Source organism: Acipenser ruthenus, chromosome 55 (genome assembly GCF_902713425.1).
Source record: "Acipenser ruthenus chromosome 55, fAciRut3.2 maternal haplotype, whole genome shotgun sequence".
NCBI lineage: Eukaryota > Metazoa > Chordata > Actinopteri > Acipenseriformes > Acipenseridae > Acipenser > Acipenser ruthenus.
The window spans coordinates 5,488,248-5,504,408 of NC_081243.1; the positions used below are offsets into that span (position 1 = coordinate 5,488,248).

Sequence of the window (16,161 nt, forward strand, 5' to 3'; positions counted from 1 at the left end):
GTAAACCGTGTTGATTGGTTCACATTAGAAATCTTTCAATCTAAATGATTGTCCGATAATAATTTGCATACCAGCTCCTTAAATTCAGGGGTCTGAGGTGGGTTGTTCATTTGTCTTTGAAACTGTCAGAGAGAGAAACATGCCAGAACCGAAAGCTGCACCTGCGCCGAAGAAAGGCTCCAAGAAGGTCGTTGCCAAGAGCCAGCCTAAGGGAGGAAAGAAGCGCAGGAAGACCAGGAAGGAGAGCTACGCGATCTACGTGTACAAAGTGCTGAAGCAGGTCCACCCCGACACCGGCATCTCTTCCAAAGCGATGGGCATCATGAACTCCTTCGTCAACGACATTTTCGAGTACATCGCCGGTGAGTCGTCCCGCTTGACTCATTACAACAAGCGCTCCACCATCACTTCCCGGGAGATCCAGACAGCCGTGCGCCTCCTGCTACCCGGAGAGCTGGCCAAGCACGCCGTGTCTGAGGGCACCAAGGCCGTCACCAAGTATACCAGCTCCAAGTAAACGGAGACCGTCCCTGCTCTGTCCTTACAGCAACACAAAGGCTCTTCTAAGAGCCACCCAAAATATCAAACAAAGAGATTTACTTCTGTTGGCCGCTGTTTAATTTTAATCTATACAAAGGTACGTCTTTCTTTGACTGTTCAATTTCAAGTAACCGATCACCTTTTTATTTAATGTATTAAATGCAATTGAGCAACGATGTGTAATTCAGGGTTTTTTCTCCAGTATTGTTAGACCTAGTCAGTGGCCGAGGGAGTTTCACAATGACGGAAGCAATTTAATTTCAAAGTCACATTTATTATAAATAAAAATAGCGTCATACATACTTTGGCATAATTTTGGTTAATTGAACTTTTAATTATTTCATTGCAAGTTTTTGAAACTCTGAAATATGTCTGAATTTGTCTTGATCTTTGTATATTTTTGGCTTTTTTGTGAGTGTTTTAAATTAAATTCAGTCTGTCACTGCGGGGTGGAAAAAAAACAAATAAATGGTCTTAATTCTATAATTCATCAATTGTATTTGCCATTATAAAATTATATCCAGTCGTGATTAATATTTGTGTTTTGCGCAGTGAACTGTGTGAGGATTAGTATGTATAACAAGTAATACCTGGAGTTTTATTGCATTCGATTTCTAATGCAGATTAAACGGGTTCTTCTGTTTCCTCATTTTATGCACCCGATATGCATGCCAGCGTCAGTGACACACTGTCGCTGGAGGTGAAAAGCACTCAGTGCCTACTGGCGCTGGTGTATAACACCTGTAACATGTTAAACCAGCGCTCAATGCCGCACCGCCGCGGACCAGCAGCCAACTGCAAGCTAGCAAGCCAATATAGAAAGTGTCACATGACAGTTGTTCGTGTGGTGTTTTAGCTTGCTGAAATCATCTTCTTTAGAAACTTTATTTTTATTTTTGATGGCGCACATTGTAAGTGATATTCTGGAAGACGAGACTCCCTTTTCAAATCACGTAGAAGCAACCAATCAGCAGCGACAGTGCTTCCCGGCAGCTTTTGTCGAAATTCTCTTTTTATGTTTATTTTCTGTTAATATTAGTTTATGGATAATCTTGTTTGCTTTTAAACCAATTAAATTGTTACAAAAAAAAAAAGACGACTATTCTATAGTCCATTCATTTTAATTCCGTACATGGTCTTGTTGTACTAGTGCTAAAATATACACTCCCTTTTTTCTTTATATATTTACCCGAAACCTCGCTTAATATAATTTTAGGAAATGACATGTCCGCACTGTGCTTGCATCCAGAGCGTGTCTGCCGATGAAAATAAAAATACTGCTAAAAACAAAACAGTATTCGGTTCAACAGAGACAGTCAGTAACTTAAACAACAAATAAGTGAAATGCTCCGTGTCTGTCTGTGTAGTTTGGAATTTGAATGTGCCGCCCCTGCTTGCTCTGCGATGCTCAGCCAATAGGCAGGGACAGGACGTTGAAAAGAATTGTGGGAAATGTGGGATCAGGCATAGAACCAAAGGTATATTTCAAGGTCTTAAATCGACATTTCCCACAATTCTTTAACGTCCCATGGAATTCAGTATCCCCTGTAATTTCACGCCTGCGCAAATGCGTGTTTTTTTTTTTTTTTGAAAGACAGCTGAATTGGAAAGTCAAATATATCTGTGTTTACGCGCCACACTATTTTCTCCCAATAAAACCGTGATGTAGACAGGCTTGTTGTTTGACTTAGTTACCGTGATGTACTCAGGCTTATTCTTTCACTTAGTTTGAGGTACGAAAGCGTCACATTATTTATTTTTAGCAATTCTATATATTGTTTTTGACGTGAAATTCTGTATTGGAAATACAGTACTGTGCAAAAGTTTTAGGCAGGTGTGAAAAAATGCTGTAAAGTTAGAATGCTTTCAAAAATAGACATGTTAATAGTTTATATTTATCAATTAACAAAATGCAAAGTGAGTGAACAGAAGAAAAATCTACATGAAATCAATATTTGGTGTGACCACCCTTTGCCTTCAAAACAGCATCAATTCTTCTAGGTACACTTGCACACAGTTTTTGAAGGAACTCGGCAGGTAGGTTGGCCCAAACATCTTGGAGAACTAACCACAGTTCTTCTGTGGATTTAGGCAGCCTCAGTTGCTTCTCTCTCTTCATGTAATCCCAGACAGACTCGATGATGTTGAGATCAGGGCTCTGTGGGGGCCATACCATCGCTTCCAGGACTCCTTGTTCTTCTTTACGCTGAAGATAGTTCTTAATGACTTTCGCTGTATGTTTGGGGTCGTTGTCATGCTGCAGAATAAATTTGGGGCCAATCAGATGCCTCCCTGATGGTATTGCATGATGGATAAGTATCTGCCTGTACTTCTCAGCATTGAGGAGACCATTAATTCTGACCAAATCCCCAACTCCATTTGCAGAAATGCAGCCCCAAACTTGCAAGGAACCTCCACCATGCTTCACTGTTGCCTGCAGATACTCATTCGTGTACCGCTCTCCAGCCCTTCGGCGAACAAACTGCCTTCTGCTACAGCCAAATATTTCAAATTTTGACTCATCAGTCCAGAGCACCTGCTGCCATTTTTCTGCACCCCAGTTCCTGTGTTTTCGTGCATAGTTGAGTCGCTTGGCCTTGTTTCCACGTCGGAGGTATGGCTTTTTGGCCGCAAGTCTTCCATGAAGGCCACTTCTGACCAGACTTCTCCGGACAGTAGATGGGTGTACCAGGGTCCCACTGTTTTCTGCCAAGTCTGAGCTGATGGCACTGCTTCCCACTGTTCTTCATTTTCACTGTCAGAGTGGTTCTCAATATTAAATTCAGATACAGGAAAGAATGACAAAACATCTTCATCAGATACATTTTTGGGCACATCTTGGTTACCGTCCACTTTCCAGGTTTCTTTCATTTGGCTATATATTCTTCTCCAGTTGCTCTCTAGGTCTTCTGCTTCTGGACATGGAACTGTATGAATTGTAGACGATCCACCATGGACAGAACTCTCTTCAGACTGTGCACTCATTTCACCTACTTCAAGGCTTTCTGTTATTTCCAAGCTTTCATTTGGTACTTCTACATGATCAGTTCCTTTTGTACAACGATGCTCGTGGTATTGCCCATGATGTACAGAATTATAGCTGACTTTACAAATTTCACATATCACTCTCTTCTCATCTGGCTCGCTTTTCTTTCTTCAGGAAATCTATAAAATAAAAAAGAGCGAAACTTTGATGAATCACTTCCCATTTAAGAAAAAATCTTAACAAGAAATGTTCTGAAAATATTTCATAAAAACTTCTGGTCAAGTTTCTGAGTACATGTAGTGTGTGTGCTGCGTGTTGTGAAGGGTTTTAAAAAGGGTATTGTGCAGGACCTGCTTTAAGACCGTTACCATTATTTTAAAATGTGCACCGATTAATTAGCTGATGCCCATAAATTAACCGATCAAATATTTTAATCGAGTGACAGCCCTAATTTAAAACTCTTACGGCCCTAATTATTACATTTACTATAGTAGATCTAGGTTCACTGTATTGCAGCACTGTGCCTTTAAGAAATGAATAATTTGAACGGAGGTAGGTGACATCACAAATAAGATGAAGTAGGACAAAGCAGCGAAAAGTATGTACATGCAGCAGCCTACAAAAATAAGAAAGAAAGTGGTCCAGTGGTTAAAGAAAAGGGCTTGTAACCAGGAGGGCCCCGGTTAAAATCCCACCTCCGTCTCTGACTGTGTGACCCTGAGCAAGTCATTTAACCTCCTTGTGCTCCATCTTTCGGTTGAGATGTATTTGTAAGTGACTCTGCATTTGATGCATAGTTCACACACCCTAGTCTCTGTAAGTCGCCTTGGATAAAGGTGTCTGCTAAATAAAAAATACATCTAAAAATGCAACAGCTTTATCATCACTGACAGAGACACTCCTCCACAGAAGCAGGAAAGAGTATGTTTGGATGTAAAGAAATAATACGCATTACTTTATTTACTGTGGCAAAAACACATTTGCAAAGAAAAGTGTGCAACAGAAACCACATATAATAGTAATAATTCATATAATAATATTTTTCTACTGTAAATTAATGTTTTGTGTGCGCTTGTTTGATGTATGGGGTCAGTGGAGCGCTTTGAGGCATTGACCGGCTTTTTTTGTTGTTGCAAATATCAGAATGGTGTTTTTTTTGTTTTGTTTTGTTTTTTACTTTGCTTAAAAAGCGATAGCTTTAAAACAACTTACAAGCTGTCTATAACATTGGCTCATGTGAAAGGCTTGTGATGCTGGTTATCGCTGGAAAGCTATTTGGTTGGGTGATATCAAACCACTTTTTTGTAGTAACCAAGCGATAGTTGCTCTTTGTTTTGTTTCTGGTGTAGGACGCTCAGAGCACTCCACCGTATAAAACAGACAAACAAATAAATAAATCATACAGGTCAAATAGCTCATTTCCACATGAAGTTCAGTTTGAATTTCAAAACAAGGCAGAACTGATGACACTACACTTAGCAAGAATAAAGCAGTATCATAAACATTTCTAATTGTGAAACTATTTCATCATGTGCAATATGATCAACTACAAACTCAGTCATAAGTAATACAAGGCATTCCCACTATAGGACGATAGGATGCAGGCATTAATTGCCAACGGTCCTCATATATTTTAAGAATAATAGGGGCTGTAAAAGGAGTCAAGTCATTATGCCAAAATATGATTTTTTTTTTGTAAATATTTAATTTAAATGAATGATTTTCAAATATCGATGTAAGCACAGTGATCAAAAAATGTTTTTGTTTTTTTTACATTAATTTATGTATCTGTACCACATAGGCCTATAGTATGCCTGCTTGTGTTGATCCTTGTGTCATGAACATATATTTTTTTTGGCCAAAAGCATATACTCATGCCAAACTGAATAATAACACAGACTTCTAAGTCTACCGGATTTATAGAAATTCAAAATAAACTTAAAATACTCACGCTTTCCTAATTCACAGTACAACACAGCATCTAACGCAACAGGTACTGTATTGTACATTAGCATGCACCTCTTAAATAAAATAAATAAGTAGCTACGCCCCCTCTAGGGATTTTATTTAGTTAGCCACTGTGGCTAAAGCAACTCGTCATTTTTTAGCCACACTGGAAAAACTAAGCCACGCCAAAGAAGGTTAAAAATAACTGTACACCTATTTTATTGTAGGCCTACACAATACAAAAAGTAACCATTTCAAATGTTAATAACCTACTAATACAACTAAACAACCACTCTTTCCATTGCTTTCTTTCCCTTTGCAGTTTCCAATGCAACCATACAATGACACATACAACAAAACACTGTCACTGGAAGAATAGGTACCTGTCTGCCCTTTACACGTTCACTGGGCTAAAAACACAACTGTACTACAGGAATTGTAAAGACATTTGTTTCTACAGTATAAAATGTTCATACTTAAATATGAATAGGTTTTAATATGTTTCAGCATGACAAAATGTCTTATTTTAAACATGTAGCTAGATAGTTTAATGGCAGACCCCACTCTACCAACACATTTGCAGTAGGCTATCTGCATGCTATTATTACTTTGATTTCTTTAATAAATGCTAAATTTACTACCGTCAATTGTCAATTTAGATTACATTACATTATTTGTTTATGTATAACTGGCATGCCGCGCGTGCTATCAAAACAAAAGTTTTCTTTTTTTATTATTCATTGCGTCATATGAAGAATAAAAACAGGGCTCGTCGTAATATTATTAACACATTTAGCTAATGTCTTTATCCAAAGCGACTTCATCGCTTACTCCGGCAGCTATTGTTTGTTGATTGATCTTTCGCTTGAATCGTATATCGCTTGTATCGAGGGTGTTCTGTGCACCGGCAGTTTAATGTTATATGGTTAAATAAAGTCTTCATTGCTTGATCTGGCAGCACGCGTAATTAATAGAAATCATACTGGCTGGTCTGACTTACACCAGGTTTTAATGGTTTTGCCACTGTGGTGAATAGAGTACACAGAGTAGAGATGAAACGTTTGTTAAAAATATAGTTAAAAAAATAATAATAACACGCAGACAGATAGAATAACCCCCTCGTGCAAATATTTAAAGCTTCGAAAAGCTGAATCAGAATATCCATATCCCAATTAATACACCCACACCACTTAAAATATTATATTAAACTGTGCAACTACAGTCATAGAATTGTGAACGATCTGCTTACCTTAACGCCGGTCCCCGAGATCACTGCTTCGTGTTGCTGAAAACGTTACCACACAGCTTTTTGTCGAACACAAATTAAAATATTAATACATTACAGCTCATCTGTAAAATATAATAATAATATATCTGAATAACTGATAATCTGAAATCAGTCGATGTTAATTAAAAACGTATTTGTTAAATGAGTATATTATCAAGCTTAAATAGTAGAAAAGCAAGCTTACCTGAATATGTTGATTGATCTATCCAACTGTCTTAAGGGATTCTACTTCGTGTTGTCTTCTGTGACTTCCTTTGAGCGCCAATTTTTCCCTGATATAAGCATGTTCCGCACGCCAGAATACAGCGTGGGAGTTCTATCATTCAGAGAGATCGCATTGAAATGCTGGGTATGAAGAGAATGAAGAAAACGGGTCAAACGCAATGCACGCAGCTTTATTATATGATTGTTTAGATGGTCATTTTGTTAATAAATAAATACGAAAATATATTGGTTTCTAGGATGTTCTGCTTTTAGTAGGAAAATCTACCATTGTTGCATTAATATTGGACAGTATGTTAATCATTTTAGAAACACTTGTTTTTTGTATTATATAAGTTATATTTTTAAGTTTTAGAACCTACGGTACTTGATATAGCCTGTACACACGTGTAGTATTGATTATATAATATATATATATATATATATATATATATATATATATATATATATATATATATATATATATATATATAGTGTAGCGACTTGCCGTCGCTATGAGACTTATTTTAAAATAAGTAATAAAGAAACGGTTCCAGAAGCCATGTTAAGGATAATAAAACAACCAGTAGTTTATTTCTTTTGTTTTGTTAACACAGTTATACAGGACTTTGTCGGCCCAGCCACACGCCAAAATAATAAACCCTACTAGTGTCTATGCCTACCCACTTCACTTTCACAGCAACAGCGGATACCTCTCACACACAACAGGGGTATTCAGTATATCAGCGTAATCGGCTATCTATCTAAACTGGCGAATTCGTCTTTAACAATAACAGGTTTTCGATCACCCTCCGCTCCGTCTAAATCCACCCAAAAAGTCTCTCCGAGCCTGCTGACGTCAGCTCCCATCGTCCTCATCCCTCAGGGCTAAACCAACCCTCGAAGACGAGGAGGAGGAGGAGGAGGAGGAGGAGGAGGAGGAGGAGGAGGAGGAGGAGGAGGAGGAGGAGGAGGGGGGGGGGGGGGGGGGGGGACTGGTTAATTCCCTGTAACAAAAGAACTTTCTCAATTAATAATTCATAACACCATCGGTTGGTATTGTAATGCTTATTTGTTACTGCCTAACAGATTCAATAGGCTACACATTTAGATCGGCTACTTTTATTTTTTTTTTACGCGGTCACAGGATCGTTGGTTAACGTCAGGGGTTCTCAAAGTGCGGCAAACAATGGAACTGTGGCCATTAAACATTTCATAAAATTGTCTATTTATTTTCTTGGAAAGAAAAAACTTGGATCATGACAAGTAGCCTACATTTTATGCTTAAAGTCGGTACACTCTCAGCTTGGCGCTGCTGTATAAGACTAATGTAAAAACAAAATACACGTTGTTGTATTTTTTGATGCGCAGCATTATACTTGGTTGTGAGTTTGCTATGAACTATAATATGAACTCGATTAAAAAAAAAAAAAAAGTTACTTAAAATATTAATAACCATACTAATAATACTGTGTGAAGGTGCTGCACAATACAACTATACTAGATACACAATAGGCTTTCAAAGTGCTTAACGATGCTTATGTGCTTAAATGGGAGAAACAGCCTACTTTTATTTCAAGCGTATATAAAACAATCTTGTTTATTTGGACTCAAGTTTTATTCATGAACAGATCTTAATGTACAAAATGTGTTTGTAGTGGCATTATATTTATGTGCTGTTTGTTATAGATATACTTTTCAACATTTGTCATTATCTTTTTAGGCAACCTAAGAAGAAGCCATGCTTTTAAACAGGTCTGGTTTTCAAAATAAACTTGAAAGAAAAAAAAAAAAAAAAATATATATATATATATATATATATATATATATATATATATATATATATATATATATATATATATATATATACCAAACATGAATGTATGCATTAAGGGCTTAAATAACAGGAGATTGTGGATGTATGGAACAAACTAGTCATATTGTGGAAGATGATGTACAGTGATCTTTCAGTGAATGGCTTTATGACGTTTTCTCATGTGTAACGTCTTTTATATGTTAGGCAAAATAATAATAATCTGGAGCCCAGTAAAAGGCAGACATGTACACCTACTGTTCAGGAGTCTGCCCTTGATGTTTCTGCGGATGCAGGAGATTTACTGCATCTTTCAAGGTAACTGAACATTTTATTAGTGTAGTAGTGTATTTAATTTATTTAATTAATGTGCACTTTAATAGTTCTGAGCCATGTTTGGACAACTATTTATCCTATTGGTTATAGTGAAGAAGATGAGTTTGGATTAGACCTATCTGCTGGTCTGTCAATAATAATATATTAAAAACAATACTGGAGGGCAAAAGATTGATGATGGCAAAAGTTTTGCACCAAATCAAAACTTTGACTCACCTGCAAATCGCAAATTACAAACCCAATATTAATGCTGAGTTCCCTCTGGGGTAGAAGGACTAACCTTCTGACAAACAAAAAAGCCGCCATCAGTACCAGGTTTGCAATTTGCGATTTAGCTGGTGGATCAAAGTTTTGATTTTGTCCAGGCCTTAGGCTATTTTTGTTCTATACCATTAACATGTACAAAGAAAACTGATTTAACTTGTGTTCATAAATACTTAAATCTAAAAATGCATTTGTTTTATACAGAAACAAACAATAGAACTTCTTCAGCATAACATGGCAAAGAAGAGAAAAAAGAACTCGGGAGATTCAATAAAAACATCACCATTAACGCAGGTATAACCATTCATGCATATTTCATTAAAAATATTAATATGTACTGTAGATATATTTAACAAATGTAGTGCGCAAGAGGAACCATGCACTCATCAAATGTATCTTGTACTTTACAGAACTTGGTTCGAAGAGCATACAGATATTTGACAGGAACAGATCATCTGCCTACCTGGGACACAAATGAGGAGTAAGATTTCTATTTCAGAGAAAAGTGGAGCATATGATTTTGTTTTCAAAGGGTTCATTGCACAGATGGCTTTTTTGACACACTGTTATGTTACTTGAACTACTTGAAGGTCCAGCAGAATATGTTGTCATCCATGGTCACAAACGTTGTATAATTTTATGTTTACCAATGTGTAATGTTTTTGCATGATTGACTACAATGCAATAGAAGCTATTTTGTTACCACAACTACTATTATTACCTACTATTCGTGGCATTCCAGACAGCTTATATGCTGGATTTGAACCAATTGCCCTTTATTTGCATTTTAGATAAATCCTAGGGAAATTACCAGATTTGGTAATTTGGTCACAGGGAATTAAAATTAAACAAAATGTAATTATAATAAATTAATACAATTTAGTTCTAAAGAAATATATCTAGTGTATTTATCTCATTAACATGTTTCTGTTAGTATGCTGCATGTGTTGGACTGTAAATATTCAAATATATTACAGTCTGCTTCACAAGTCTGACATACATTTTTCTGAAGCTTTTAGATTACACACAATCTTGACAGTTATCCTTGTGTATTCTTTTTTTTCTGCATCATCCTAGGTTCAAAAAAATCATGCCTAACACAAAAAATAAAGGATTATGTCAAAGGGGGGAACCCAGAAGCCTCAGGTGATGAAGTAGCTGGTGAGTTCAAATGAGTAATTGCTCTCGAAGCAAAAACTGATAATACGAGTAACTAGAGTAATTATTTAGTTAGTATCTTCATAGATTAAATTAAGTATGTTAGTACCAATAAGCTGAATAGTTGCACTGTGTTCCAAGTTTTAATATACACCAGCAAGCAGCAGTGTGTTTAAGAGACGAAGCACATGGGGGTCCAGCCCATGCCATTGCCCTCTTACTGACCAGTGGATAGCCTTTGTTGCAAATGCAGCAACTCATCTTCCCTTATGGGCAGAGATCATTTGGTAGCAATTGGTTGTGAATGGAGAAGAATAAAAAAATAGAGAATATATAAAATGAGAAATTCATAGTTTTATTTTTTTTTTAATTAGTGGCCATGAAGACCTACTGGTGCAATCTACGAAGGAAAGACAATGAAAAAAATATATGGGAACGCAGACAGCTGGAGGCTCGGAGGAAAAACAAGAGAGATGTGAGTTAATTTAGTCACTCATTTTCATCTTTTTCCATGAATACAAGCTGCAGTTGTATAGATATTACATTTTGTGTACAATTGAATAGAAAGATTAGCATAGCATACTATATTTACAAGCAGGGTATGAACAAACAAAATAGCTGTAAGTCTTATTTTTGAATGTAAAGATGTTGGACAGAACTCTTTTTTTACAGCATTAAACATTCTTTAATAATCTGACATACATAAATCACCCTCAGAATAACAGTATAAATGATCAAAATGTTTTTTTTATGTATGATAAGAGATCTACCTACAAAATTAGCATATATATATATATATATATATATATATATATATATATATATATATATATATATATGTATATAATTTAAAATCTTCTGGAATCAACACTTTAAGTAATGTATGTTTTATAGCAGTTGTTAAACAAGGTCAAAATGCAGTTTAATTTTTTCGATTTTTTTTATTAAAGTTCTAGTGTGAGTTTTTATTTTATATCTTGCGTATTGCATTACAGGTCATTCTGTTTAGAGGTTGAATGCTCAATTTTTTCTAATAGAATACTCGAAAACCTAATTCTTCGAAATTCCCACCCCTACCACAAAGGGAACAAAAATAGTATCTTTGCTAATGTTAAAACAAACACTCTTTAAGTGCTATATATTGTATTGTAGCTAGAACGGATTGGACAAAAGTGTGGTTCCTCAGAATAAAAAAAGTAATATTGGTTGAGGTGGTTGTATAAGAGCAACACTGCAAAACCATCTATTTTATATATATATATATATATATATATATATATATATATATATATATATATATATATATATATATATATATGTGCAGTAATTAATTTAATTAATTAATTAGTATCATCATTATATATATTTTGTATTTTATTTTTTAGAAATGCCAGACTCGAATACAGGGGGTCCCTCATTCATCAGCATCGGAGGAGGAGAAAAAAGAAGATAAGTGCCTTTAAAGTGCTCCCTGTGGAAGTCACTGTGATGAGCACGGAAGAATCTGAGGAGGAAGATAATCCCTTTAATGAAGGAGAAAAAATATCTGTGAAGGTAATTTGACCACGAAAATGGGAGTCACAAAAAATTAAAGAGGGGAAAAAAGCATGTGATGCTGCATTTGGCATTCTGAAAAAAGGGAAATCTAAACTTCCTAGCAAAAGAGGAACATTTTCAAATTACAAAAAACCAGATTTGCCTGCTGAGTTTTCATGGTTGATTAAAGATTAACATGGGTGAAATTTAAAGGACACAATTTATAATAATAATAATATTTGTTTATTTAGCAGATGCCTTTATCCAAGGCGACTTACAGAGACTAGGGTGTGTGAACTGTGCATCAGCTGCAGAGTCACTTACAATTACGTCTCACCTGAAAGACGGAGCACAAGGAGGTTAAGTGACTTGCTTAGGGTCACACAATGAGTCAGTGGCTGAGGTGGGATTTGAACCAGGGACTTTCTGGTTACAAGCCCTTTTCTTTAACCACTGGACCACATAGCCTCCTTTAAAGTTATAACACATTTGGGAAGAGGTATCTTGCATGGTTTTGACTCCCATTTTGTGAATTGTGTTTTTCTTATTATTATTTATTTATTTATTTATTTATTTATTTATTTATTTATTTTTTATGTGGGACCTTATCACATTATTCCTAAGATCAAGATCCTGAGAAGAATGATCTTGTGATCTCGACATAACAAAGACATTTTCAATGTCCTCAATGAGCCACTGTAAATAAATAAATAAATAAATAAAAGGCCTACTGGAAAACTAAATATGTTGTATGCTGTTATCTATTGCATCCATCCATTCTTGCATATTTAATAATAAAAACGAATGCTTAAAAAAAACTTGTTTCGTATTAATTTAAAAGTTGCCTAACTGTTTTAGCTAACTTTACAAAAGGTATTGTATTCTTGCATGGCTTATTTTCTTTTTTTGCAAACTAGTGTAAATACTTCAGGTTTAAGGATACTCCATTAAATATTGAACATTAGCAATACCTTTCATTGTAACTTTAAACAGATTAAATCAAACGTCTTGCAAGTCGAGTAACTTTGTATGTAAAATACAAAAACGGGGGGTTAAAATTTGGCAAATTTAATGGCTATGTGCACAGCTGTTTACAGAGGAAATGCAAAAAACAGGTTAAAATGGTCTGTGTAAACCATTCACAAAGACAGATTTACAACATTTTAAACTTAATGTCCAAAAGGGCATAATGTGGGAATAAGTTTGTATCACTTTGTAAACCTGATGAAAAAATACTGTTTACAATTCAATTTATGCAAACCATTCTAAACTATACATTTGCAAAGGTTTACATAGTTTGTAAACCATTATTTTACTAATGTGCAAACCTGAGGTCCAAATGGACTATAAGACTTCCATTAGGTTCTTGGTCTAGTAAACCAGTTGTAAAAATAAAGTTTACAATAGGTTTGCAACATTTGCAAACTTTAAGTTTGCATAGTTTACAATAGGTTTGCATAGTTTGTAAACCATTCGTTTACTAATTTGTAAACCTGGTGTCCAAATGGACTATAAGACCTCCATTAGGTTCTTGGTCTAGTAAACCATTTGTAAAAATAGTTTACAATAGGTTTGCAACATGAGCAAACTTTGCAAACTTTAAGTTTGTTTAGTTTTACAATAGGTTTACACCATTTGTAAACCATTTTTTTCGTGCAGTGATATGTGTATAATATACTGGTTATGAAACTCTTTCATATGTTTATGGACTCTACTGTTTGTTAATAACCCCAGTTATTTTAATGGAGGATCTTGAGCATAATCAAAAATGTTTAGGGACTCTTTGTTTGTTAATAACCCAGGTTATTGTTATGGAGGGTCTCAAACATAGTTGAAAAAAATGTACTACAATACAACTTGCTTTCGCTTCTTTCTTTCTGTCTTTTTTTGTAGTAGTCTATAAACTAAGGGTACAACAGACGCCATTTTTAGGGAAGAGCTGTTTTTGACGGACATCCGGTAAAAAGAGACAGGGTCATAAATCACTCAAAAGCATGGGAAAAAGGGGCGAGACTTTAGAGCCATAAATCCCTCAAAGCGTGGGAAAAAAGGGGCGAGACTTTAGAGCCATAAATCCCTCAAAACGTGGGAAAAAGAGGAGGAGCTGAAGGGCCATAAATCACTCAGTGTGGGAAAAGGGGAGGGACTTAAGGGCCATAAATCAATCAAATCGTGGGGGAAAGGGGAGGGGCTTAAGGGTCAAATCAATCAGAGGTGTGTGAAAAGGGGAGGGGCTTAATTGTCATACATCAATCAGATGCATGGAAAGGGGCGGAGCTTACGGTCATAAATCAACCAATAGGGGTGGGGCTTAAGGTAATAAATCAATCAAAATGTGTGAAAGGGGCGGGGCTTGGGTTCGTAAATCAATCGAAGGGGCGAGGCTTAGAAAAGTGACAGACGCTGTACCGCCTTTACTACTGAAAGGTGCTGGGGCCCAACATTCACACAATTGTTGCTTCTAACTTGGCTTCTTTATATATATATATATATATATATATATATATATATATATATATATATATATATATACAGTACTGTGCAAAAGTTTTAGGCAGGTGTGAAAAAATGCTGTAAAGTAAGAATGCTTTCAAAAATAGACATGTTAATACATTATATTTATCAGTTAACTAAATGCAAAGTGAGTGAACAGAAGAAAAATCTAAATCAAATCCATATTTGGTGTGACCACCCTTTGCCTTCAAAACAGTATCAATTCTTCTAGGTACACTTGCACAAAGTCAGGGATTTTGTAGGCATATAATCAGGTGTATGATTAAACAATTATACCAGACAGGTGCTAATGATCATCAATTCAATATGTAGGTGGAAACACAATCATTAACTGAAACAGAAACAGCTGTGTAGGAGGAATAAAACTGGGTGAGGAACAGCCAAACTCAGCTAACAAGGTGAGGTTGCTGAAGACAGTTTACTGTCAAAAGACATACACCATGGCAAGACTGAGCACAGCAACAAGACACAAGGTAGTTATACTGCATCAGCAAGGTCTCTCCCAGGCAGAAATTTCAAGGCAGACAGGGGTTTCCAGATGTGCTGTCCAAGCTCGTTTGAAGAAGCACAAAGAAACGGGCAACGTTGAGGACCGTAGACGCAGTGGTCGGCCAAGGAAACTTACTGCAGCAGATGAAAGACACATCATGCTTACTTCCCTTCGCAATCGGAAGATGTCCAGCAGTGCCATCAGCTCAGAATTGGCAGAAAACAGTGGGACCCTGGTACACTCATCTACTGTCCGGAGAAGTCTGGTCAGAAGTGGCCTTCATGGAAGACTTGCGGCCAAAAAGCCATACCTCCGACGTGGAAACAAGGCCAAGCGACTCAACTATGCACGAAAACACAGGAACTGGGGTGCAGAAACATGGCAGCAGGTGCTCTGGACTGATGAGTCAAAATTTGAAATGTTTGGCTGTAGCAGAAGGCAGTTTGTTCGCCGAAGGGCTTTAGAGCGGTACACGAATGAGTGTCTGCAGGCAACAGTGAAGCATGGTGGAGGTTCCTTGCGAGTTTGGGCCTGCATTTCTGCAAATGGAGTTGGGGATTTGGTCAGAATTAATGGTCTCCTCAATGCTGAGAAGTACAGGCAGATACTTATCCATCATGCAATACCATCAGGGAGGCATCTGATTGGCCCCAAATTTATTCTGCAGCATGACAACGACCCCAAACATACAGCGAAAGTCATTAAGAACTATCTTCAGCGTAAAGAAGAACAAGGAGTCCTGGAAGTGATGGTATGGCCCCCACAGAGCCCTGATCTCAACATCATCAACGTCTGTCTGGGATTACATGAAGAGAGAGAAGCAACTGAGGCTGCCTAAATCCACAGAAGAACTGTGGTTAGTTCTCCAAGATGTTTGGGCCAACCTACCTGCCGAGTTCCTTCAAAAACTGTGTGCAAGTGTACCTAGAAGAATTGATGCTGTTTTGAAGGCAAAGGGTGGTCACACCAAATATGGATTTGATTTAGATTTTTCTTCTGTTCACTCACTTTGCATTTTGTTACTTGATCAATATAAACTATTAACATGTCTATTTTTGAAAGCATTCTTACTTTACAGCATTTTTTCA

The 16,161-nt window shown here is 36.5% G+C and overlaps 1 protein-coding gene across 1 annotated transcript; it reads left to right on the top strand.

Moving 5' to 3' along the window:
• The first annotated feature begins 139 nt into the window (after window positions 1-139).
• Window positions 140-527, top strand: LOC131723394 (histone H2B 3-like). Its single transcript, XM_059017147.1, has one exon. It carries the CDS (start codon window positions 140-142, stop codon window positions 515-517), a length of 378 nt encoding a protein of 125 aa, XP_058873130.1. The 3' UTR covers window positions 518-527.
• Window positions 528-16,161: the final 15,634 nt, after the last annotated feature.

What these genes read in the sequence shown, in the direction of transcription:
- LOC131723394 (XM_059017147.1), top strand. Translation starts at nt 140, where the DNA reads ATGCCAGAACCGAAAGCTGCACCTGCGCCGAAGAAAGGCTCCAAGAAG.